Source organism: Misgurnus anguillicaudatus, chromosome 23 (assembly GCF_027580225.2).
Source record: "Misgurnus anguillicaudatus chromosome 23, ASM2758022v2, whole genome shotgun sequence".
Classification (NCBI taxonomy): Eukaryota; Metazoa; Chordata; class Actinopteri; order Cypriniformes; family Cobitidae; genus Misgurnus; species Misgurnus anguillicaudatus.
In genome coordinates, this window is record NC_073359.2 from 6,505,799 (window position 1) to 6,533,637 (window position 27,839).

Consider the following 27,839-nt stretch of genomic DNA (forward strand, 5'->3'; position numbering starts at 1 on the left):
AATATTTGTCAAATAAATGTTAAGGTGAGTTCAACAAGTTTAATTTCATGTGCATTTTTCAGGCCTGCTAACGTTAGTTGCTATTTAGACCTGTTTAAAGTTGCAATGTAATATAAATAAAAACAGTTTACATAAATAGTATAAGCAGCTTATATAAATTGTAAAAGTGATTTACATAATATAATTAATAAATAATTGGGCAACACTTTACAATAAGTTCCATTAGTTAACATTAGTTTACTACATAGATAACATGAACTAACAATGAACTGCAATTTTGTTAATGTTAATAATACATTATTTAAATCTTGTTAACATTAATGCACTGTAAATTAACATGAATACACCACGAAAAGATGTATTTTTATTAAGTAATGTTAACAAAGATTAACAGTAACAAATGTACTGCTTACAGTTAGTTCATATTAGTCAATACATTAAAGGTGCAGTGTGTAATTCTTAGAAGGATCTCTTGACAGAAATGCAAAATAATATACAAAACTATATTATCAGTGGTGTTTAAAGACTTTTCATAATGAACCGTTGTGTGTTTATTACCTTAAAATGAAAGGTTTTTATCTACATATATCGAGGGTCCCCTTACATGGAAGTCGCCATTTTGTGCCACCATGTTTCTACTGAAACAGTTAGTGGACAAACTTTTTTTAAGTTGTCTCCTATGACATGTTTGTCCGATGGCGGCTACCGTAGCTTCTCTATTTGATAAAAAACGAGGGGTAAGCAGTGGACTGAGCCATAGAGACAGAGCGCCGTTATGCAAATTTGAAAACCACGCCCACCGGGGGGGAATTCAATCCAACCGTCTCCATTGACTTTGTATTGCGAGAAGCCGCCTCCTTGTCATTTCTGGCTTATAACAAAAAACTGAATAATGCCTAAAAGCTGCTGTGTGACAATATGTACAGCTAACAAGCCAAAGAACCCAGAAATAAGTTTTTATAAGCTGTCGAGCCGTAAAACCCAGCCTCCAAGGAGAACAAAGTGGACCGCCGACCACGCCTCCCCCCAGTGGACGCAGCTCCACCAATAGAAGCACCATGAAAAGTTGCCTGTCTCCACCTCCGTGTCTTTAAACGCTCATCTCTAGGGGTCGACAGCTTATAAAAACTTATTTACAGATTAAACTTAAAAACAGAATAATACCTAAAAGCTGCTGTGTGACAAGGTGTACATCTAACACGCCAAAAAAATAAAGAAATAATTTTTTATAAGCTGTCGACTTCAAAAAACGAGCGTTTAGACACAGAAATGGAAACAGGCAACTTTTCATAGTACTACTATTAGTAAAACTGCGTCCAATAGGGGGAAACGTAATCGGCGATCCACTTTATTCTCCTTAAAGACTGGGTTTTACGGCTCGACAGCTTATAAAAACTTATTTCTGTGTTCTTTGGCTTGTTAGCTGTACATATTGTCCCAAAGCAGCTTTTAGGCATTATTCAGTTTTTTGTTATAAGCCAGAAATGACAAGGAGGCGGCCTTTTGCAATACAAAGTCAATGGAGACTGTTGGATTGAATTCCCCCCCGGTGGGCGTGGTTTTCAGGTTGTGACGCGCTGCGCTCTGTCTCTATTGGTTGCAATTCACCAGCACCTCACCACTAGATCCCGCTAAAATTTAAACACTGCACCTTTAAAATGCATGGCTATGATGAAATTTCAAGCAGAATTAAAATATTAAATAAAATGAATATTTAAAGGGACATTTCACAAGACTTTTTAATATTTCAAATAAATGGTGTCCCCAGAGTACATTTTACAGAGTACACAGTTTAAGCTCAAAACACAATATAGTTCATTTATTATTATAGCATGTTAAAATTGTCACTTTGTAGGTGTGAGCAAAAATATGCCGTTTTTGGGTGTGTCCTTTTAAATGCAAATGAGTTAAAGGAATAGTCTACTCATTTTCAATATTAAAATATGTTATTACCTTAACTAAGAATTGTTGATACATCCCTCTATCATCTGTGTGCGTGCACGTAAGCGCTGGAGCGCGCTGCGACGCTTCGATAGCATTTAGCTTAGCCCCATTCATTCAATGGTACCATTTAGGGGCTGTTTACACTTGGTATTAAGATGTGTTTTCATCGATCGGATCACAAGTGGACGTGAGAGACACATTATGTTTACACCTGGTATTTAAATCCGTCTCTTTTGTCCACTTTCGACCGCTTCTGTGCTGAATACTGTGAGGGGGTGGTCTGTGAGACGGTGGGCGAGTCTCTCTGCTGTCATTCAAACCCGAGCGGGAGTAATTATGAGTTTATATGGACGCAAACTAATATAATGTCGGAGTGCACTGCTTGTTTAGCAAGTAAACATGCTGCACAGTGTTTTGTACATGAGTAAGTAAGAGCTTTCTTTGAATTTTCAGCGCAATTGATGAAATAGGATCGCGCAACTTTCAGAAGCTTTCAAAACGAAACTACGGAGATCAGCCGCTTAGTTTTTATCAATGAAAGGCTAAAAATAGCGCTGTTCACCGAATGTTCACGCCAGAAGTCAAAAAAGACGTGAAACTTGTGTTTAATACCTCAGATTAGATAAATGGGCGGAGAGAAGGCGGTCGCGTGTAGCTGTTCGAACGCATTCAACCACATGTGCGTTCCGCAACTCCAAAGCGATCCGATGGAAAGTGGTTTCGACCACCTCTGGATGTGGTTGAAAGTGGTCGAAAGTGGACGAGCTCAAAACGTTTTGAACACCGTTTACACCTGGCATTAACGTCGTCCACTTGTGATCCGATCGACGAAAACACATGTTAATGCCAAGTGTAAACAGCCTCTTAGAGAGAAAGTTAGAAGTGACAAACACATCACTCGCCTGAAAAGTCCGCTCCCCTTCTCCCTCTCATAATGGGAGAGGGAGGGTGTTACTGTGCCGAGTCGAAGTACTCCCAAAAGTGCTATTATGACATAAAATATAGTTCCTCTTTTAAATCCGCTTAGAAAAGCGCTATGTTTTATTTTGTACCACCAAACTTGCTCGTATAACTACTCGTCTTAAATAGGAAAAACGTTGATGTGTTTGGTCACTTCTAACTTTATCTCTAAATGGTACCATTGAATGAATGGGGCTAAGCTAAATGCTATCGAAGCGTCGCAGTGCGCTCCAGCGCTTACGTGCACGCACACAGATGATAGAGGGATGTATCAACAGTTCTTAGTTAAGGTAATAACATATTTTAATATTGAAAATGAGTAGACTATTCCTTTAATCTCTGCACTAAATGGCAGTGTTGTGGTTGGATTAAGGGGTGGCATTATCCCCTTCTGACATCACAAGGGGAGACAAATTTCAATGAGCTATTTTTTACATGCTTGTTTACCAAAACTAAGTTACTGGGTTTATCTTTTTCACATTTTCTAGGTTGATAGAAGCACTGGGGACCCAATTATAGCACTTAAACATAAAAAAAGACAGATTTACATGATATCTCCCTTTTAATATTATAAAAATGAAATTCATGCAATTGCTGTAAACAAAATTTTCTTTATTCATTTAAATCTATGAATTAAAAGAGCAAATTCCTAAAAGTGAAATTTTACACATTCAGTTAACACATAAATCTGGCAACATTATTTGCGTAAAAGTTTATTTAAATAGTTGCACCAAAAACAATCCATAGCAATAATACAGACTTATATATTTGTTTCTATCATTACCAGAATATAAAACAACCATTTCCAGAACTATTTCAATATACTAGCATTATAACACACCCTCAGCTTGTATCTTTACTCAAATACATTTGAAATCAGATAAATAAACATGGTCCTGTTGAAGTATGCCTAAAATCTGTGTACAGTAATGACGAAAAATGTAAAATAATTTCACTGACAAGTACATATAGCTTTTCTTCTGTGTTTTTGATTTTAAGCATTTCACAACAAATAGCACTTTTAATTTTTTTTTTTAAATAAAGCACTTGCAATGAAAAGACCTGCAGTTATTAATGAAACACCAAACAATGATCACAGTGCAATACATACAGAAAAATAACAAAAGCAACACAACAAAAACAAGCATGCCCTGATAAACCTGAGGATCATACACCTCTTCAATTTTAAATTAGGCACTTCTGAAATGTATATTTGTACAAAACATATTTGCAATCTACAGTAGTTTCTAGTAATGAGGCAGATGATGTAAACATTACACTTATCAGTGCTTTTCACATTCTGATTATTGTTCACAGTGTAATAAAAAAATACTTTTACCGCACACAAGGATACAAATATTTTCTTGCGTCCTGTATAGGACAGTGTTCTTTAAAGAGTTTGTCCAAAAATGTACATTTTAAGCACTTCCTTACCTTACAGTCCTTATAAATCCACAACATTATTTTACAGAATTTTAAATCTGCTCTTTCTATTTATATATTTTTTTACATTCTCCAAACTTTCTTTCCTGTTTCTTCTTATCCTCTTTGTTTGTGGGTTTTGATGGATTTGTCCCAATTTTGTCGTAGTCCTGAGCTTCATTCAGCGTTCGGAGACCCAGTGTTGAAGTTCAAGAGACTTTCCTCAGCCAGCTGCGATAGATACTTCTATAAAAACAAAAAAACAAATACACAATAAATCATTGAAATCTTCTCCAATGAAAAACATCTTGGCATTGTTGTGACTTAACACTGATGTATGTGTTCCTAGTGCTAACATCAACAAGGTTGTGGGTTCGATTCCCAAGGCACACTTTGGATGAAAGCATCTGCCAAAGTTGCAAGTAGATTTATGCTTTTCATCTGCACGTTTCCCGGACATTGACGCTCAACAGCGGTTATGAGTGAAACACAAGGGAAAGTTGAAACCGAAGAAGGTTTAAATGTGAGAGGGAAAGCAGGTGTTTCCTGTAATCTGTGGTGTTAAACTCAGCTGTTGCCTCCTCGCTGTGGTTCTTATAAACCCGACACGCATGGCAGACCTCAAGGATGAGAAATGAAGAGGGAGGTGATGTTCTCCTGCTCATGACTCTGCTGGTCTGAGAGACAGGACAACTGGTTTGCGGTCCGACTGTGTTGACAGGAAATCTCTGGCTGCGTGCTGATCCACTATTGGATGTGTGTTTATGTGTGTAAAGGTGTGAAGGAATAGACGAGATACTATATCCCACCCTGAGGACTGTGAGAGGAGCCGCTATCCTCTCAATCTTACACTGCGGTCATATGATCAATTGGAAACCCAGACAAGCATGCGTCACACAGATCAGTTTTCAATTTTCTCTTCATGCACTTCATTGTGAACACATACTCGTTTAAATCCACTCCAATCCTTTACTTTCCACCCTGACACTTAAGGAACTACAGCACGTGTACGTGTTGCATTCTCAGCCTTGCCACAAGGGGCGCTATAACAATAATTGTCTTTTCTGCCACTTTTACATTGTATCCTTAAAAATTTAGCCTTCAACCTAAGAAAGGACTTCTTAAGCCATTTTAATTAAAGCTTGCAATTTTTATTACACAGATGTAATGCAGTAAGACCTTTATTATGTATTTTTGATTTATATATATATATATATATTTAAAAAAATTAAGAAATAAAAAATAACATTAGTAAATATGAACTAACTATGAACATCAATTCTACAGCATTAATACATTTTAGTTTATCATTTAATATAAGTTTTTGAAATAAAAATATGGTAATACCAGTAATTTTTTACCCTGACTAAATTAAGTTTTTAACTAAATTAAGTTAACAAAATTATTTTTTAAAACAGAGAAATTGTTGTAGACTTTTTAAAAATCAGGGCTCATCATAAAGGACTGCCTGGTGGACCAGGGCAAGCTCGAGAGACGTTCGGATCGGGACAGTAAAAAGTATTGTCACTTGCCCGATCGGGCCAGTGCTTCACCATCAGTCACTAAAAATATATTTTCATCAATGCATATTATTTAACATCTTGGAAGCTGACATTTACTTGGGTAAAACACGACGAAAAGAACAATGCAATATTTTGCACAATTTGCTGTAAATTTACAGGTAAAGCAGAAAAGCTGGGAGCTTTTTTCATTGGAACATGTCTGTTGTATGAACACAATTATATTTGACTTTTGAATTATTATTTTTAAATATGTGACACTGACTTTTTTTATTAGGGCCAGTTAAAATTTTGACAGGGCAAGTGAAAACCTGAACCTATAAAAAAAATTTTGCGTTGAGCCCTGAAAATGTAAAATAAATCTTTGGTGTCCCCAGAGTCTGTATGTTAAGTTCTAGCTTATATAAATATCATATAGATAATTTATTATAACATGTTAAAATTGCCACTTTGTAGGTGTGAGCAAAAATCTGCCGTTTTTGGGTGTGTCCTTTAAAATGCAAATGAGCTGATCTCTGCACTAAATGGCAGTGTCGTGGTTGGATATTGCAGATTAAGGGGCGGTATTATCCCCTTCTGACATCACAAGGGGAGCCAAATTTAATTATCTATTTTTTTCACATATTTGCAGAGAATGGTTTACCAAAACTAAGTTACTTGGTTGATCGTTTTCACATTTTCTAAATTGATACAAGCACATAAACATGGAAAAAAAATTCATGATACGTCCCCTTTAAAGTCGCAATGAAATTGAAATGAAAAACTATATATATATATATATATATATATATATATATATATATATATATATATATATATATATATATATATATATATATATATATATATATATATATATATTAATATTGTGTTATTATTAACAAATGACTTATCTGTGAGCTTCATTATTTTTAAAAAAATTGTGTGTGCTCATAATCTTTAATAAAAAAATGCAAATCTCCTCCCCTCCTCAAAACGATCTCTCTTCACTTCCGGTCATATGGTATGGCAGGTGGGCGGGGTCCGGGAGAAGATCGCAGCGATTAGCAATTTGCAACACGACCCAACTTCAAACGATCCAATCAGACCTCGATGGACAAATTAAAATCCAGCCCTGCCTTATTTGATTTCAGAAGCCGTTTCATTCGGATATACGTCACCACGGGCAAAATAAGGCAATCGCTACTTCCGTTTCATGGCGACTTTAAGACAACTTTTATGAAAGATTGTGATCCACTTCAAATTTTGACTAGTGTATGTAATATAAAATACATTAATTTAATTAACACATTAATTTATAAGTTTGAGATTGTTGTATATCATCAATTTTCTTTGAGGGGGCACGATGGGACGCACCTTACAAAGGGGATGTGGGATGGGTGCATGCCAAAAATTTTGAGAACCACTGGGTTAGGGGATAGAATATAAGTCATAATGTCCCCATCATAAAGTCATAAAACATGCAAGCCAGTGTGTGTGTATGACCTGTAGGTTCCTGTAGTGAATTGTACTCCGACAGTGTGACATCTTGGCCGTTTGCTCGCTGGTATAAAACAAGCCACACAAGTTGCAATAAAATCCTGTCCTTGGCACGATAAACTCCACACCTGCCAAAAGACAAAATAAGCTATTACCATGCCAGACAAATATATATCTACACCCAAAAAAACATCGATCCTGTATATTTTAGCGTGCGAGGGAGGGTGTAAAGTCGACTCTTCTGTGCTTGAATTAGCTGTGGTAGCTGTGCAGTAATCAGTACACAAGCTCAAGTCTCGTGGGTGCAATTCACACCTCGCGCTCTAAAACGGGATGACAAACGCTCCACTGACATCAGCTGGACCCAAGGGTTCAGTTACACACTCGCAGCCCATCTCACAGCCAAAGCTTTTCATTTATAATGCCATCTCAACACCTTATACCTAAACTGATTCTGCGTCAGTGGTAATCCTCTGACCATCTCCTGCCAAAGTCTCTGTTCATTAAATCTTCTTCATTTAGAGATATTAAGGATGCTTTCAAAGATGTTTAAGATTTTTTGATGGATAATGCTGATGAAAGAGCCAAATTGTTGTCACCTAATGGTATGCTGTGTTCACTGATGGCTTTCTCATCTCGTTCTTGGGAGGGTGAGGCTATCGAGACGTCTGTCATCTGAGATGGAGCAGGCGATGAGTCAGGAATATCTGGAATTAAAAAACACTTTTCATCCATAATCGACAACTTGTGAACCATTATAAATCACCACTAAATGTTTATGACACTTACACCTTACGAAAAACTAAAGTTAGCAGTTACCTTTCTTCTCACTGTCCTGTTTCAGACGTGGTTCTTTGTTGTCCATCTCTATTATTTTGTTCTCATCATTCCCACTTTCACACGAGCTGTCATGGTTAGGTGCCCCAGCCGGTGTAGATGTGCTGATCTGCGTCTCCATATCCGTGGAGGTACAAGTTTGTTCCAAAGCAATCTTAAAGTCTTGGGTAGGGAACTGATTAATCTGAGAGGTCGACTGGTCTTGGAGAGATATGGTTGGGGACATCTCTTTGGGGCTGGGCTGTGCACCACTGGAGCTTTCTTCTGGTGCCAAATCTAGAGGCGGAGGAGTAGGAGGGTCCACAGTGGGTTCCTCACTCTGTTTTGAGGTCTCCTCGCTAAGTTTAGGGTTGACCGCTGGCTGTTCTTTGGTCTCCACGGCCAGGTCCTCTTCTTGAAGGTCAGGTAGATCAGGCTCTACGATAGAGTCGTCCTCTCCTCCAACTTCATCCACGGTCAGTAGTTCCTCCATGCTTTTAGGATACCAGCACTCACCCTCTTCATCATCTCCACTATCTAATCCCTGAGAACCAGGAAGCAACAAACAATAGTACTGTATACAGATCTGTATACAAACATAATGTGCATCAGATTTAGACTAGGTTAAAGAAATTGTTCACTCCAAAATGAAAATTAGCCCGTTTTACTCACACTTAAAGGAGCATGCCGACTTTTTGGGACTTAAGCTTATTTATCGTATCCCCCAGAGTTAAATAAGTCCATACATACTGTGCGTGCCGTAACTCTGTCTGACGCATCCACCGCTAGCCTAGCTTAGCACAAAGACTGGAAGTAAATGGCTCCAGCTAGCATGCTGCTCCCAATAATTGACAAAATGGGCGAGGTGATTAGCGCAACACTTGCACAAACTTTTTGCTCCTCACCATGGGGCTTTTCAGATGCTGCGAGCAAATCACCCCGCCCAAGTAGCAGTGCTTTGCCTTCTGAGAGGATTATGCTACCTGGAGCCATTTACTTCCAGTCTTTGTGCTAAGCTAGGCTAGCGGTGGGTGCGTCAGACAGAGTTACGGGACACACGGAGATGATTAGGGTATGTATGGACTTATCTAACTCTGGGGGATACAATGAATACGGTAAGCTATGTTCCTTTAAGATGTGATATGACTTTCTTCTTTCAGCGACTTTAGGCGACTTTAAAAAGCTTTAAAAATGAAGCACTATTCAATGCTATTATAAAACCGGATATTATTTAGTATTTTTATACAGCTTACGGGTGAGTAAAATATACTTGGCTAATTTCATGTTGAGGTGAACTGTTCCTTTAAAGCTAAATGGTTGGCCGTGTCTTGCTGGATAGACATGGATCAGAAACCACAGACCATTAAAAAAGCAGATGTGTTTACCTCGCTGTTTTTGTCACACTTATTAGACTCTAAAGGTTTGATGTCATGAGGAGATCCAGATCTTTCTTTGGCTGGATTTTCTTCCTTCTATCATAGAGAAAGTAAGACTGTTTTAGGATAGATATACTGAAAAAGACACATTTTATTTATTTATTTTTTAATTAAAATATGCATTCATATATTAAAATTAAAAAAATATTATTTAATAAAGCATATTCATATTTAATAAACATAATAATATGTATTGTTGTTGTTATATTGTAACAATATAATAATAATAATTGTTGTTGGTGTTATTATTATTGCAGTAAAAATATTCCATTCATTGGATCAGTGTGAATCAGCCTTACAAGTGCAATGTGTAAACTTTAGGAGGATTGTATTATATACATAACTATATTATCAGTGGTGTATAAAGACCTTATATAATAAACCGTTACTCTTTTCTTCCCTTACAATGAGACGTTTTTATCTACATACACCCCGCGGGGCGCTGTTTTGCGGGGCGTCATGTTTCTACAGTAGCCTTAAATGGACACTGCTGTACAGAGCGCGTTTTGTCACTGTGTTGTCTCAGACGACGACATGTTTGTAACAACATGACAGCTACTATAGCTTTTATCTATGTATTTCGAAAGTTAAGGATGAGCGGGGGACTGAGCCATTGGTTGCAATTCACAACCTGACCACTAGATGTTGCTAAAATCTACACAGTGCACCTTTAAAGTAAATTGTATACTTTTTCCAGTTAGTTTATGATATTCTTTATGTATATTTCAACATTCTTAACTCTAATAATGTGTGAAATCTGATAATGTGTGATTCGATCTTTGTATCATTCATACTGTACATTTGTGCGGTACATGCCTGATTCTCAGATTCTCTCTCTTCTTTCTCCTGCCTCCGGCTTGACCTTTTGCTGCGTCCTCTGTCCTCAGCCATCCGACTGTCGTCCGTCACGTCTGATTCTGAATGTCGAGGTCTGTGGTCTCCGCCCTCCCTCCTTTTAGATTTACCCTCATGCCTCTGATGCTGTGACCTGGTCAGTTTATCACTCTTGTACAGTGAGTCTTTCTTATAAAATTCTTCTATGGAGTGGTAGGAGGAGAATGAGGAACCCTGAGGGCTTCCACGAGGGTACCAGTCCCGCCCTCTCTCATCCCCGGGCCCCATACGGGGACTAATCCGGTCCCCCGGTTTAGGATAGGGCTTCCTACGCTCAGACAGCCATCCGTTGGCTCTCTCTTCCTCATCATTCCTCCATTCATCTCTCTCGCGAGGGTCGTCATCACCACGGGAATGCGACGTCCAATCCCAGGAGGCCCGACGCGGCCCCATGCCGTTGCGACCGGGCGGACCTGGTGGACTGTGGGCAGAGCTACAGGAAGTGAAGCTGGGACTGTGAGAGCGTGGACTGAGAGAACGGCTCAGCGGACTGCGTGATCTTGCTCGTTCTGGGAGGTATCTACACGGACACAATAGCAGCAGTTTTGAGACCACACGTGTTAAAATACCTTTATTCAAAAATACTAAGTTGTGAAGTCATTCTCACCTGTCACTCTCCTGCATCTCATCTCTCTCCCTCTGGGAATTGATGTCTTGGATTATAGACTGAACATCTTTACCTGGTTTCTGGATAAGAAAGGCAAACATGCATTTAAGTAGGAATCCGGCTTTTCATGATGAAACAAGAATGTAAGTTGCCAGGATGGTTGCTAAGCCATTGCAAGTTTTCTAAACAGTTTTTATGTAGTTGCTAGGGTGGTTCTGGCAAGTGTGTATGGTGTTGCTAAGGTGTTCTGGCCAATGTCTATGAGGCTGCCAAGGTGTCCTGGACAATGTCTATGGTGTTGCTAAGGTGTCCTGGACAGTGTCTGTGAGTCTGATAAGGTGTCCTGGACAGTGTCTGTGAGTCTGATAAGGTGTCCTGGACAGTGTCTATGGTGTTGCTAAGGTGTTCTGGCCAATGTCTATGAGGCTGCTAAGGTGTCCTGGACAGTGTCTATGGTGTTGCTAAGGTGTTCTAGCCAGTGTCTATGCTGTTGCTAAGGTGTTCTGGCCAATGTCTATGAGGCTGCTAAGGTGTCCTGGACAGTGTCTATGGTGTTGCTAAGGTGCTCTGGCCAATGTCTATGATGCTGCTAAGGTGTCCTGGACAGTGTCTATGGTTTTGCTAAGGTATTCTGGCCAATGTCTATGAGGCTGCCAAGGTGTCCTGGACAGTGTCTATGGTGTTGCTAAGGTGTTCTAGCCAGTGTCTATGCTGTTGCTAAGGTGTTCTGGCCAATGTCTATGAGGCTGCTAAGGTGTCCTGGACAGTGTCTATGGTGTTGCTAAGGTGTTCTGGCCAATGTCTATGAGGCTGCCAAGGTGTCCTGGACAGTGTCTATGGTGTTGCTAAGATATTTTGGCCAATGTATATGAGGCTGCCAAGGTGTCCTGATCAGTGTCTATGGTGTTGCTAAGGTGTTCTAGCCAGTGTCTATGCTGTTGCTAAGGTGTTCTGGCCCGTGTTTATGAGGCTTGCAAGGTGTCATGGACAGTGTCTATGCGTTGCTAAGGTGTTCTAGCCAGTGTCTATGCTGTTGCTAAGGTGTTCTGGTCGGTGTTTATGAGGCTGCCAAGGTGTCCTGGACAGTGTCTATGGTGTTGCAAAGGTGTCCTGGACAGTGTCTATGGTGTAGCTAAGGTGTTCTAGCCAGTGTCTATGAGGCTGCTAAGGTGTCCTGGACAGTGTCTATGGTGTTTCTAAGGTGTCCTTGACAGTGTCTATGGTGTAGCTAAGGTGTTCTAGCCAATGTCTATCAGGCCGCTAAGGTGTCCTGGACAGTGTTTATGGTGTTGCTACGGTGTCCTGGACAGTGTCGATGGTGTTGCTAAGGTGTCCTGGACAGTGTCTATGAGTCTGATAAGGTGTCCTGGACAGTGTTTATGGTGTTTCTAAGGTGTTCTGGCCAGTGTCTATGTAGTTGGTAGGGTTTTTAGTCTCTAATGGGTAACTAATGTTTTCCATCTAGTGTCTGTAGGGTTGCTAGACCAATCGCTATGAAGTTGTGGTCAGTGTTTATGTGGTTGCTAGGGTGTTCCGGACAGTGTCTATGGAATGCTAGGCTGTTCTGGGCAGTGTTTATGAGGTTGCTAGGGTGTTCTGGCCAGTGTCTATGGGGTTGCTAGGGTGTTCTGGCCAGTGTCTTTGAGGCTGCTAAGGTGTTCTGGCCAGTGTCTATAAGGTTGCTAAGGTGTTCTGACCAGTGTCTATGTAGTTGCTAAGGTGTTCTGGCCAGTATTAGTGGGGTTGCTAGGGTGTTCTGGTTAGTGTCTATGAGGTTGCTAAGGTGTTCTACGCAGTGTCTATGAGGTTGCTAAGGTGTTCTGGCCAGTGTCGGTGGGGTTGCTAAAGTGTTCTGGTCAGTGTTTATGGGGTTGCTAGGGTGTTTTTAAAATAAGTTTCATTGCAAGCATTGCTAATAAGGCCTCGTACACACTTTTACAAAGTTTCGAGAGCAACAACTACATTTAAAGTCCCTGAAGTGAGTTTGTAACACCACAAAACAATGTGTTATTAACCACCCAACCAATGCTGGAAAAAAATGCCATGTAAATAAAATAAGTTATCAAAATCTTGGAAAAGCACTGAAAGCACGCTCACTCATGGGAAAGTGTAAATGCGGTTATCACTACCTGCATTTTGTAGGAGTTAATTCGGTAGAAGAATGCAGTTGTCACTCCCGCACATTACTGAAGTGTGTGTGTGTGTGTGTACAGAACAGGATTAAGCATTAAAAGGTGAAGTGCTAACTGAATTTAGCTGTAATGTGTACGAGGCCTAATTGTATAGGCCATGATCAGCCACATAGAAAAATACTGTACCTTTAGCTGCAGCTCTTTGTATCTCTTGGACATGCGTATGAGTAATTTCTGTCCATTGATTGTGGCTGGCTGCAGCTGGTAGTACTGCGCCATAGCCTGAGCTGCCTCCATGTATGCCATCTCCAAAAAAGCCTGTTGGAAAGTTCCCAGAAAACACACATCTGTCTTGCAATAAATGTCAAATAAGATCCAAGCACACGTTTGGAGTAGGGCTGTCAAAAGATTAATCGCGATTAATCGCATCCAAAATAAAAGTTTGTGTTAACATAACAAATGTGTGTGTATGGTGTATAATTATTATTCATATATAAAAACACACCCAATTATGTATATATTTAAGAAAAAATTATTATATTTATATATAAAATATTTATATTCATATATAATATAAATTATATAAATGTATATACAGTATTTAAATGCAAATATTTCTTAAATATATACCTGAATGTGTCGGTATTTATATATACATAATGTTTGGACACAGTACACACACATGTTATGTAAACACAAACTTTTATTTTGGATGCGATTAATCGCGATTAATCTTTTGACAGCCCTAGTTTGGAGTTAATGTTTTAATTGCATAGTGAATGTTTAAGATGTTCACAAGGTTGAATCAATGCAGGACATTTTCTGCATGTGTCACGCTTGGCACCGAACTGAAAATTTGATCCAGCTGGTATTACTGACACCAATCAAAACGTCAATCAAAATGTTGATCAATAAATCAGAGATAAGTGATTGAAACATCATCTGGGTTTGACTGTAAAGTAAAAAATGCTTGCGTACACATCAGTGCAACATACTATTTACAAGCATCTCATACCATACAGGACAATGGTAAGTCAGGACTATCCTAAACTTACTTTACAAGAGCTAATTCAACATCTGTAGGGGCTGAATTGTACCTGATGTGTCGAGCGCATGAGGATGTAGTTGGTCACTTTGCCGAATGGTAGACCTAAGTTGATGACATCATTCTCAGTGCAGCTGCCCTCCGGCAAGTTACAGATGTGGACGACACGACCAGGACACGTTTTACGCTGAAGAAACTGAAACAGGGAGATAAGGTTTGAGATTTCATATTACACACATTGTTAATATCCATCAGAGTCTTGCATTGTGAATGGCTCTAATATTGATGCCAAACAGTAGGTTATGCATTGTTATTATTAGCCTTATTATGTTATTTGTTAATATAGATATGAATGATTACTGGTTGTGGTAATGTGTAACAGAGATCGGTGGTTTGGTCTTAAAAACATTGAATTGGTAAAGCACTGCATTAGCAGTACAAAGGTTCAATCCCCAGGGAACACGCATACTGGCAAAAAATGTATGCTTGCTTTGGATACAAGTGTCTGCCAAATGCATACATGCAAAGGTAATGTAACAGATCTATCACTATCTCTTCAACAAATCTGCTCACTAATGCCCCCTGTTGGCACTTGTCTTTACAATTTGAGTGGGTCAATAAACAAGGGCATTTAAAACTTTGAAAGGAAATGGAAAGACAATACTACTTTAAACTTTTTGGGTTGTATTTGTTAACGTAAGTAAATGCATTAGCTCAGGGGTTTTCAAGGGTATCACAGTGCAATAAGGTGGGATGCACAAAGTCGCCTGGCTGTAGCGGTGAATGACACATAACAAACAGTTTAGTCCAACTAATCACAAGCAATGACAATGATTTTGATCATAAGATATTTTGATATTGCAATTAAACTTACATTTCATTAATAAAAGAAAAAGGAAAATAAAATAGTCAATTATAAAAAAGAAAAAAACTTTTTTATAATTGTGTTATTTCAATTTAAAAATGCTATGTTTATGTTGGTGGGTCCCGGCATAGATACCTATTTAAGTAGGTCGCGAAATGAAAAGTTTGGGAACCACTGCATTAGACGACATAAACTAATGAGCAATATAGTTTTTCAGCAATTATTAAACACTCCGTCCACTGAAATTCAAACCAATAAAAATGCTGATCAACCAATCAAAATAAGGGACATTGATTCAACACTGAAAAAATCAGGTCTGAAGGGTTTAATCTTTGTTAAATGCAAATATAATTGTTTGTGATAGTTTATTGTTTATTAACTAATGTTAAAGGAATAGTCTACTCATTTTCAATATTAAAATATGTTATTACCTTAACTAAGAATTGTTGATACATCCCTCTATCATCTGTGTGCGTGCACGTGGGCGCTGGAGCGTGCTGCGACGCTTCGATGGCATTTGGCTTGGCCCCATTCATTCAATGGTGTCAAACGGAGGTGAAGTTGGAGGTGACCAAGCACATCGGCGTTTTTCCTATTTAAGACGAGTAGTTATACGAGCAAGTTTGGTGGTACAAAATAAAACGTAGCGCTTTTCTAAGCGGATTTAAAAGAGGAACTATATTTTATGGCGTAATAGCACTTTTGGGAGTACTTGGACTCGCCTGAAAAGTCCGCTCCCCTTCTCCCTCTCATAATGGGAGAGGAAGGGTGTTACTGCGGCGAGTCGAAGTACTCACAAAAGTGCTATTACGCCATAAAATATAGTTCCTCTTTTAAATCCGCTTAGAAAAGCGCTACGTTTTATTTTGTACCACCAAACTTGCTCGTATAACTACTCGTCTTAAATAGGAAAAACATTGATGTGTTTGGTCACTTCTAACTTTATCTCTAAATGGTACCATTGAATGAATGGGGCTAAGCTAAGTGCTATCGAAGCGTTGCAGCGCGCTCCAGCGCTTACGTGCACGCACACAGATGATAGAGGGATGTATCAACAATTCTTAGTTACGGTAATAACATATTTTAGTATTGAAATGAGTAGACTATTCCTTTAACAGTTACAACTTTTGGGGCCAGATGATTAACAGCTTGCGCCAGCGAAAAACTATTATTTTGGCGTTAAAGAACAACTGTCGGTATTTACATAAAGACGCGCAGTCGATAATTAGCGTCTTTGCGACTGACCTTATTGCATATGCATTTCTATGAGTTTCCTTTCAGACGCAAAATTTTTGGGAGGAGATTATTTAAATGATTCAGGCAACGCATATTGTATTTCAAATTTTTTTGTTTAAATGTAGCTTAAATAAATCGATTGCGACCACTTACCTTAAATTTAATAAATTGAATGAATCACTTTTTTAGTGAATTTACTAACGTTTGCACGTGTGATATTACTGGTACTTAATTTAATGCCGACAAAAGCATGTCTTAAAATATTTGCACTTGAAACGGCTGGATTTTTTCCCATGTAAGAGTTTTTATTTGAGGCACAGGAGACGTCACACAATACCAGGTGTTTCAAAACTTAATTATTTTGTCCTCCGGTTCCTTTTTAGTGTATTTTGGATTTGTTAGCTGGGATTTTACACCTCGAGTTTTCATCTGCAATGTCCGTGGCGCTGAACTCAAACGCATGTGGCGTTAGTAGATCACTCACCTGAGGATCAGTTCTGCTTATTTGCGACCCTGAACTAATTTGCGCTGCTCTTAGTAGATTGTCATTATGAAAATCAGCTGTTGCACTTGTGTTATTTAATTTGCGCCTTTTTAGTAAATAATTATAAATTATAATAGATAATACCACTTCCATTGGTGCTATTTTGGATTTGCGCTCTCACGCTAATTTGCCCCATTTAATAAATCTGGCTCTTGATGTTTTAATAAATCATCATAAGACACAAGACAAATCACAATAAAAAGTCTACGCAGCTAATGCATTTAGTAATGTTAACAAATACAACCCTATTGTTACCAAAAACGTATATTTGTATGCATATATGCTACAATGAAATGCGTGGGGGTGTTTCTACAAGTGTCAGAATTTGATTGACAGCAGCAAGTGTAAGGCGGCCTCAGCCCACATGTCGTGTGAGACAGTGGTGTCAGTGTTTACACAGCAATTTACACACCATTATAATGTATGTAACAGACAGATTCCGGAAAATCATTGGCAGGGTGAATGAATCAAAAATCAACCCCCGGACAAATCCCAGGCGAATTTTCCGTGTATTTTGTGTGAAAAGGGCTACAGAGATCTACTTACACTATCAGAAAAAAACGGCACAAATGCTGAAACTAAAATGGTACCCTTTAAAAAGGTCCTAAGAATATTTAGGTATACATTTGGTACCAATATGTATATTTACAGTACTAATATTTAGTGTAATTTTTATAAAGGGTACCACCCGTGACAGCATTTGAACTTTCTTCTGAGAGTGTAGTTACTTGATAACCCCTGAATAGATTTAAAAATTGGGTAAATTACCCTATTCTGACCTCAGATCAGTGCCAAATGAGACACTCTTGTAGTTTGATATCTTAAATCTATCTGTTAATCTGTATGTGGTCGATTTCTGGGGTTTAACTGCTATTGGCTACTGACCCCGGTCTAACAGTATAACAGGAGCCTGTGATAATTCTACCAATGGATATGTGCCAGAGTTTCCCTCATCACCCAAATGTAACAAAAAGGTCATGTTAGGTCCACCTCTATAAACAGATGTAGAAATAGATCCCCAAACAGGCTGTTTACAACTCTGCTATATAATACAGAACATAACTACAAGCAGATCCAATGTGCTGGCCTAGCAAAATGTAGCAGCCTTGTTCTGGAGCTTGTACAACATTTTACAGGTTATTGAATGATCGCTGAGCGGCTGGAGAACTGGCAAGGAACAAGGTGATTATTAAAATGTGAGGTGAAACATAACCTTGTGATAATACTGAACCGCTAGGGGTTGTGGCTGCTGTTTAAGTTGTAGACAAACTTTATGTTGGCTTGACAAAGCCTGGCATGAACGTTTAAAACAGATTGACAGAAATTTGAAAGAAGTTTAGTTTATTAATCTTCCTGGCTGTTAACATGTTTTAGTCTGAAGCTAGCATTATTTAACAAAGTTACAATGATTAAACATAAAGCTAGCATGGTTTAACATGAAGCTAACATAATGCTAGTTGGCATGATGCACGATTTAACATGATGTTTGCATTATTTGGCATGAAGCTAGCATGATTTAGCATGAAGCTAGCATGATTTAGCATGAAGCTAGTTTGATTCAGCATGAAGCTAACATGATTAAGCATAAAGCTAACATGATTTGGCATGAAGCTAGCATGATTTAGCATGAAGCTAGTTCGATTCAGCATGAAGCTAACATGATTAGGCATAATGCTACCATGATTTAGCATGAAAATACCATTATGTTTGCCAGATTTAGCATGAAGCAAACGTGATTTAACATAAAGCTACCATGATGCTAGCATGACTTGGACATAATTTAACATGCAGTTAGCATGATTTAGCCTGAATTTAACATGATGTTAGCATGATTTAACATGAAGCTAACATGATGCTAGCATGATTTAGCCTGAATTTAACATGATGTTAGCATGATTTAACATGAAGCTAACATGATGCTAGCATGACTTAGCTTGAAGCTAGCATTATTTAACATAAAGCTCCCAAAAAACAAAACAAAAAAAAAACATAAAGCTCCCATAATGCTAGCATGATTTAACAAAGCTAGCATGATTTAACATGAAGTTAACATGATTTAACATGAAGTAAACATTATGTTAGCATGATTTCGCATGAAGTTAGCATGATTTAACATGATGTTAGCATGATTTAGCATAAAGCTAGCATGATTTAACATGAAGCTAACATAATGCTAGTTGGCATGATGCACAATTTAGCATGATTTTGCATGATTTAGCATGAAGCTATCATGATTTTGCATGAAGCTACCATGATTAAACACAAAGCTAACATAATTTAACATGAAGCTAAAATAATTTAGCATGAAGCTAACATAATTTAGCATTAAGCTAGCACGATTTAGCATGAAGATACCATGATGGTAACATGATGGTAGCATGAAGATGCCATGATGGTAGCATGATTTAGCACAAAGCTAACATGATTTAACATTAAGCTACCATGATGCTAGCATGATTTAACATGAATCTAACATGATGCTAGCATGACTTAGCATTAAGCTATCATGATTTAACATAAAGCTACCATAATGCTAGCATGATTTAACATAAAGCCAACATAATTTAACATGAAGCTAACATGATTTAACATGAAGTTAACATGATGTTAACATGATTTAATATAAAGCTAACATGATTTAACCTGAAGTTAACATTATGTTAACATGATTTGGCATGAAGTTAGCATGATTTAACATGATGTTAGCATGATTTAACACAAAGCTAGCATGATTTAACATGAAGCTAACAATGTTAGTTGGCATGATGCACGATTTAACATGATGTTTGCAAAATTTAGCATGAAGCTATCATGATTTTGCATGAAGCTACCATGATTAAGCACAAAGCTAGCATGATTTAACATTAAGATATTATGATGGTAACATCGAGCATTAAGATGCCATGATGGTAGGATGATTTAGCACAAAGCTAACATGATTTAACATTAAGCTACTATGATGCTAGCATGATTTAACATGGAAGCTAACATGATGCTAGCATGACTTAGCATGAAGCTAGCATGATTTAACATGAAGTATGATGTTAGCATGAAGCTAGCATGAAGCTAACATGATTAAAAAACAACCCTAATGTCTCTACGATGTTCTGATGCAAAGATGTAAGGCTTTGTTTATTCCGTTGCTTGGGTACTGTATTTGGTTGCTAGGGAGTAAATTAAAGTTTTCGATGGATGAATTCAAGTCCCGCCTACCTTCTATTCTCGTTTCCCTCGGATATAGGTCACGACAGGAAAAATGAGACAATCGTTTTTTCTGTTTCATTGTGACTTTAAAGCTGCAATACGTAACTTTTTGGGTTAAAAACAAAATATTTAAAAAAAATATTATAAAATATTATAATTTTTGTTTTTTATGTTTTAAACAGGGATGGCGATAGAGAGGCATACTTTAATATCATAAGTAACAAAACAGTTCAGTTAAGTACCAGCATTTATATTTAAATATGGATTCAGTGTCAATACGTAATTAATATTGAATCAAAATTAAATCAGAAAAAATAAATAAAATCAGAATTGAAATGCAAAATCCCAGCCCTAGTTATTTTGTTAAAAAAAGGTTTATAGTTTATCTAGTCTAGTTTCAGATTTTTGGACGCACTATTTGTGAAATTAAACTCTATTATTATGAATGTCAGTTGATATCAGCGCTCAGTGCCACCACATAAATATGGCAGAAATTACCCAGCGTATAAAATGAAGAGATTTGCCGTTACATTCCTGAACATATCATAAATCAGGGAAATGAATAGACATCATTATAGAGATACAGTGGTAACTGGCACCATACTGTGTTACAAATACACCGACTCGTGTTTGTTTATATTAAGAGGGTTTACAGTGGCACTGAAATAGGTTCCTCTGGAGCTCTAGCATGCGGTTTCTGAATTTCATAGATCTCCTGGCATTCCCTCGTTAGGGAGCCTTTATCCCCCCAGGATCCGGTTACGATTCTGTGGGTGGAAATTGAATTCCCAGCCCTAGCAGAATCCTGGAACGTTGCACATACATCTTGATTACTTGGCTCGGCAGTTTGGAGACAGGTTTCTTCTTTGTCTTTGCACAAGTAGAAGAACGGTTGAAGTTTTTTGTAGAAATACACATTACAATTTTATAAACCTGAATACTGAGGTTTTCTCTAAAATTATAATGTATTAAAATATTTACATTTTAAATACAAATAAAAAACTATTTAAATTTAAACAATTCTGTCTATTCATTAAATCTGTCTATTCATCAGTCCATTCGTCTGTTTGTATATCTTTCTGTCTATCTGTTTGTTTGTTTGTTTGTTTGTCTATCTGTCCGTCTACCTCACCATCTATCTATCTGTTTTCTCTGTCTATCCATCCATCTGTTTGTATATCTTTCTGTCTATCTGTCTGTCTATCTGTTTCTCTATCTATGTCTATCTATATCTATCTCTCCGTCTGTCAATTTATCCATCTATTTGTTTTTTATATCTATCCATCTGTCTGTTTGAATATCTTTCTGTCTATCTGTCTGTCTATCTATCTGTCTATCTGTCTGTCTATCTATCTGTCTATCTATCTCTCTGTCTGTCAATTCATCCATCTATCTATCTGCCTCTCTGTCTATCCATCTGTCCATCCGTCTGGTTGTATATCTTTCTGTCTAACCATTTGATTATCTGTCTGTCTGTCTATCTCTCTGTCTGTCAATTCATCCATCTATCTATCTGCCTCTCTGTCTATCCATCTGTCCATCCGTCTGTTTGTATATCTTTCTGTCTATCTCTCTGTCTGTCAATTCATTCATCTATCTATCTATCTATCTACCTCTCTGTCTATTCATCTGTCCATCCGTCTGTTTGTATATCTTTCTGTCTATCCATCTGTCTGTTTGTATATCTTTCTTTCTGTCTATCTGTCTGTCTATCTGTCTGTCTATCTGTCTGTCTATCTCTCTATCTCTCTGTCTATCTCTCTGTCTATCTCTCTGTCTATCTCTCTGTCTATCTCTCTGTCTATCTCTCTGTCTGTCTATTCATCCATCTATCTATCTATCTATCTGCCTCTCTGTCTATCCATCCGCCTGTTTGTATATCTTTCTGTCTATCCATCTGTCTGTTTGTATATCTTTCTGTCTATCTGTCTGTCTATCTCTCTGTCTATCTCTCTGTCTATCTCTCTGTCTGTCTATTCATCCATCTATCTATCTATCTATCTATCTGCCTCTCTGTCTATTCATCTGTCTATCCGTCTGTTTGTATATCTTTCTGTCTATCCATCTGTCTGTTTGTATATCTTTCTGTCTATCTGTCTGTCTATCTCTCTGTCTATCTCTCTGTCTGTCTATTCATCCATCTATCTATCTATCTATCTATCTATCTATCTATCTATCTATCTATCTATCTATCTATCTATCTATCTATCTATCTATCTATCTATCTGCCTCTCTGTCTATCCATCTGTCCATCCGTCTGTTTGTATATCTTTCTGTCTATCTGTCTGTCTATCTCTCTGTCTGTATATTTATCCATCTATCTATCTGCCTCTCTGTCTATCCATCTGTCCATCCGTCTGTTTGTATATCTTTTTGTCTATCTGTCTGTCTATCTATCTGTCTATCTCTCCGTCTGTCAATTCATCCATCTATCTATCTGCCTCTCTGTCTATCCATCTGTCCATCCGTCTGTTTGTATATCTTTCTGTCTATCTCTCTGTCTGTCAATTCATTCATCTATCTATCTGCCTCTCTGTCTATCCATCTGTCCATCCGTCTGTTTGTATATCTTTCTGTCTATCTCTCTGTCTGTCAATTAATTCATCTATCTATCTGCCTCTCTGTCTATTCATCTGTCCATCCGTCTGTTTGTATATTTTTTTGTCTATCCATCTGTCTGTTTGTATATCTTTCTGTCTATCTGTCTTTCTATCTCTCTGTCTGTATATTTATCCATCTATCTATCTGCCTCTCTGTCTATCCATCTGTCCATCCGTCTGTTTGTATATCTTTCTGTCTATCTCTCTGTCTGTCTATTCATCCATCTATCTATCTATCCACCTGCCTCTCTGTCTATCCATCTGTCCATCCGTCTGGTTGTATATCTTTCTGTCTAACCATTTGATTATCTGTCTGTCTGTCTCTCTGTCTGTCTATTCATCCATCTATCTGTCTGTCTCTCCGTCCATCCGTCTGTTTGTAAATCTGTCTGTCTAACCATCTGTCTATCTGCCTGTCTGTCTGTCTGTTTGTCTGTCTATCTCTCTGTCTGTCTATTCATCCATCCATCTATCTCCCTGTGTGTCCATCCGTCTCTTTGTTTTTCTGTCTGTCTAACCATCTGTCTATCTACCTATATGTTTATCTGTCACTTCTTCTATATATTTGTCCATCTGTCTGTCCATCTATCTGTCCATCTGTCCGGCTGTCAGTCCATCTGTCTGTCCTTCTTTTTGTCTGTCTGTCTATCCGTCCATCCATCTATCCATCCATCTATCTACCTATATATCTGTCTGTCCGTCTGTCCATCCGTCCATCCATCTATCCATCTATCTACCCACGCACCCACCCACCTACCTATATATCTGTCTGTCCGTCGGTCCATACATCCATCTATATATCTGTCTGTCTGTCTTTTCGTCTGTAAATCCATCCGTCTGTCTATTCGTTCATTTCTCTCTCTGCCTTTCTGTCTATCCATCTGTCCGTCCTTCTATCTGTATGCCCGTCTATTCGTCTGTCCATCTATCCATATATCCATCTATCTACCTATAATCTGTCTCTCTGTCCATCTCTCTGTCTGCCCGTCCGTCCATCCATCTATCCATCCATCCATCTATCTATCTATATATTTGTCTGTCTGTCTGTCTGCCTGTCTGCATGTCCATATGTCTTTTTGTCTGTAAATCCATCTGTCTGTCTATTCGTCCATCTCTCTATCTGCCTCTCTGTCTATCCATATGTCTGTCTATCTGTGTGTCAATCTATCATTTTTAAGTGCGTATCACAAGTGTTTGCATATCACTATACCTCCCTTTCATCCACACAGGCATTTTGTCAAAGTAAAAACACAGATAACTGTGCTGCAAAGTGAAAGAGATCTAACCAAGAACGTATGTCGGCTGTATAACAGATGGGTTTTACAGGAGCTAACATTAGCCCATGCGCTCACCGTGTGCACCTCGTCCCTAAACTAAATCATAAATAACTTGGCTAAACAGGCTACCGAAGAATTTTTGTGTTAAGATGCTGGACGGCAACTGCATAAAATACCATCCCGCACAGATCATCGATTCAATTATAGGTGAAAGACTTTGGGGCAAGGTCAGTGTGGATCTAATATGAAACAATGCTCACGCTGTCCATATGCGTGGACTCATCAGTCACACCGTCTGTAAGCCCTGCTCACATTACTGCATTTCATACAATCACACAACAATGAATACAATGAATTCTTTTCTCTGCCAATGAGATCAAACCATTTAAAATAGACTGTTGAAAGACAGTATATGTGTGTGTGTGTGCGTGTATGCTTATACATATATACACCTACACATATATACATATACATATATGTATATGGTCAAATATAGACATTTTAGGTTAATCCAATTGTTTGCCAAGAATAAATGGCCCTTTACTTCTTTACTAGCCCAGTGAAAAATACTGTTAAGTCACAAAAATTAAAAACATAAAGATTAAATCATTTTATAATTAATTTTGGACCCTGGTCGCAAAACATAAGCTCGCTGTACACATGAAACCAGATCTATCCAGCAGACATTAAACCCTTCTTCATTCCTGCCTCATTACAGCAGCACGGCAAAATATACGCACCTCTAGATACACTAAATATCCCCTAGATGCTATTAAACTGCTATTAAACATTAACCTTTTAACTACCACCCAATGACTGAGATAATTTAGTTGTGTGAGCTTCCACCTGTCATCTAACTTTGAAGATGACTCAGTTGTCTTTTACATAATAACCATTAGACTGTGATAATAAGTGGTAAGTAATTTGTCTGTCAATGAAGGCACATGCAGTAGCCATAGCACGATCTATGTTTTGCTTCTGTTGGCTGCATTACAAAGCTTGTGAACGGAGCAGAACGAATAACATTAAGCCTACAAACATTAAGGGATATAGTAACACCACCAGATTGAGTTATTGCAAAAATAAGCTTTTTTTGCTAAATGCTAAAAGTTTATATTGATATTGTTTCTTGTGTTCCAATTTAAAGGAGACATTTCATGTAAATCTGACTTTTTTTATGTTTAAGTGCTATAATTGGGTCCGCAGTGCTTTTATCAACCTAAAAAAATGTGGAAAAGATCAACCCAGTAACTTAGTTTTGGTAAACCATTCTCTGCAAGCATGTGAAAAATATTTAATTTAAATTTGGCTCCCCTTGTGATGTCAGAAGGGGATAATACCGCCCCTTAATCTGCACTATCCAACCACAGCACTGCCATTCAGTGCAGAGATCAGCTCATTTGCATTTTAAAGGACACACCCAAAAATGGCACATTTTTGCTCACACCTACAAAGTGGCAATTTTAACATCTTATTATAAATTACCAATGCTGTATTTTGAGCTAAAACTTTACATATGTACTCTGGGGACACCAAAGATTTGTTTGACATCTTAAAAAAGTCTTGTGAAATGTCCCCTTTAATTTTTATTATAAAAAAGAAAATGGCGTAGCAAGCCACAGTAAACACAAATGTTTATAAATGTTATATTCATTATTTTGAAGTTATATTAATAATTTATTTCGATAGTACATTCCATGTCTAAATGCCCATGTTTGTTTTTCTTTCTAACCTTTGCTCCTGATTGGTTTGAATTAAATCCCGCCCCCGAGACAGGAAATGACTTCATGGCTGTGGCAGGCAAATATGAAGCGGTTCCTGTTGAAACATCTGTGGAAAACAGGAAACACATATTTTAGGTGATATATTTCCTATATTTGAAGAAAGCTCATATGAAGAGCTCAGATGCCAAAAAGTGAGTCTCACATGATTTCTTCTTATTTTAAATTTTTTTTATCAGACTCTTAATAGATTTTGCCTAAAGACGATATTTCTGAATTTCCTGAGGGCGGGATTAAGCAGATTTGATGCAAATGTACTAGATGAACATAAAATATGTATCAAGAACATTTGAAAAAAAGGATTATTTCATGTTTGTGAGATGGCATTTAGCGGCATTGCATCTGTACTCTTCATATATATTCAAGCTTTGTGTTTATGTCACAACACAGTAAAACCACAAACAGTAAACTATAGGTTTGTAAATCAAGTGGTGGTTGTGGGAGGAAAATTAGTAAATATGATTAAATAAAAAATAAGAATAAACATTATTATTTAGCCTGATCTTACAAGAATTCATATGTGTTTTACCAGTTGGCTAATTTGTATTAATTCATACGAAGTGACCAGTACAAAAGCATGATTATTATAATGAAACACACCCCTAACCCCAACATCACAGGGGCAAATCATACAAAAATGTACAAATGTGTGTTGAATTAGCCACCTTGTAAAATACGTATTGCCAAATATATTTAAATTCATATTTAGTATTTAACAAATGAAGAGTTTTGTTGCTAAACGAGATAAATCCATTTTTTAAAATTTTTATCAAAACATGTTTATTATTATGTTATCATGTTATTATTATGTTTTATGGTGCTACTTAGCTGTATTTTTTAAGTTATGAAGGTTTAAATCAAAACAAACCAACTGCAGTTGAATTAAAATTAATTGGAATGCACGACTAAAAACGAGATTTCTGAACAATTAAAAATACGGAGGTTATCTCGTTTTGCAACGAAACTCTTCATATGGCAAAACAAATTCTGGCCAAAAATATATATTTTGAATGCTAAATACATTTTGTAAAATGTTACGCTAAATTAAATATATTTTTGAATTTTATTTAGTTTTAACCTTCACAATGTATTTCAAGGGCACACAAATATATTTATAATATTACATCCCATATGGCAAATAATAATTTTTTGCCTAAATATATTTTAAATTAATAAAAAATAAGTTCATTTTATAATGTATATTTTTGAAGTTGAAAATATATTTAATATTTATTTTCCTTGAATTGAAATATATGGAGGGCTAAATATATTTTTTAATGCTTTAAAATTTATTTTTTAAATATATTTCAAAATATACAAAAAATGGCCAAAAATATATCAGTGAAAAAAATATTTTTGTAAACATATTCCAAAATACAAAAAAAAATATTCCAAAATAAACAATTTTTGTATATTTTTTAAAGCATTAAAAAATTAAGAAATATATGTTTTGCCATATGGGCACTGTCGTTCTGTAAAGCATTTTTTTTTTGACAAATAAAATAAATAATATAAAATAATAATATAAAATAAAATACATTTCTGCAAGATATGTCTAAAATATTTTTGTCCATTGTCCCATAAACAAAGACTCTCACTTTATATACGCAAAAATATATTTTGGCAACAAATAGTATCACACTAGAATATAGATGGCATCAAAACAAGCATGCATGAACTTAAAGGGATAGTTCACCCAAAAATAAAAAATTCTGTCATCATTTACTCACTTTCATGTTGTTACAAATGTAAATAAATGTATTTGTACATTGTATTTACAACACAAAAGTTGTAAACAAACCCTTCAATTCACTTCCATAGTATTCTTTTTTCCTACTATGGAAGTGAATGGTGCTTATTATCGCTTTTTGTTTACAAACATGTCTTGAAACATATTCCTTCATGTTTATTAGAGCAAATACATTTATTCAGGTTTGTAACAACATAAATTATGACATAATTTAATATTTTGTGTGAACTATCCCTTTAAGCACCAAAACAATTGTTATTTGAGTTATCAACTAATCATATAACTTAAAAAAACAAATTTAGTTTATGTAACAATGAACAAATCTGT

At 37.1% G+C, this 27,839-nt stretch overlaps 1 protein-coding gene across 1 annotated transcript in view; it reads right to left on the reverse strand.

Annotated features, from left to right (window-relative positions):
- Positions 1–3,422: 3,422 nt before the first annotated feature.
- Positions 3,423–27,839, reverse strand: part of rbm20 (RNA binding motif protein 20) — a 73,923-nt gene continuing 49,506 nt past the window's right edge. The window contains exons 5-14 of the mRNA XM_055217955.2: positions 25,714–25,811; positions 14,308–14,451; positions 13,397–13,528; positions 11,079–11,158; positions 10,394–10,991; positions 9,527–9,613; positions 8,145–8,685; positions 7,925–8,032; positions 7,332–7,453; positions 3,423–4,572 (exon numbers count right to left, since the gene is read on the reverse strand). Coding sequence (XP_055073930.2) covers positions 4,504–4,572; positions 7,332–7,453; positions 7,925–8,032; positions 8,145–8,685; positions 9,527–9,613; positions 10,394–10,991; positions 11,079–11,158; positions 13,397–13,528; positions 14,308–14,451; positions 25,714–25,811 — 1,979 coding nt within the window. The 3' untranslated portion in view covers positions 3,423–4,503. The remainder of the gene's footprint in view (positions 4,573–7,331; positions 7,454–7,924; positions 8,033–8,144; positions 8,686–9,526; positions 9,614–10,393; positions 10,992–11,078; positions 11,159–13,396; positions 13,529–14,307; positions 14,452–25,713; positions 25,812–27,839) is intronic.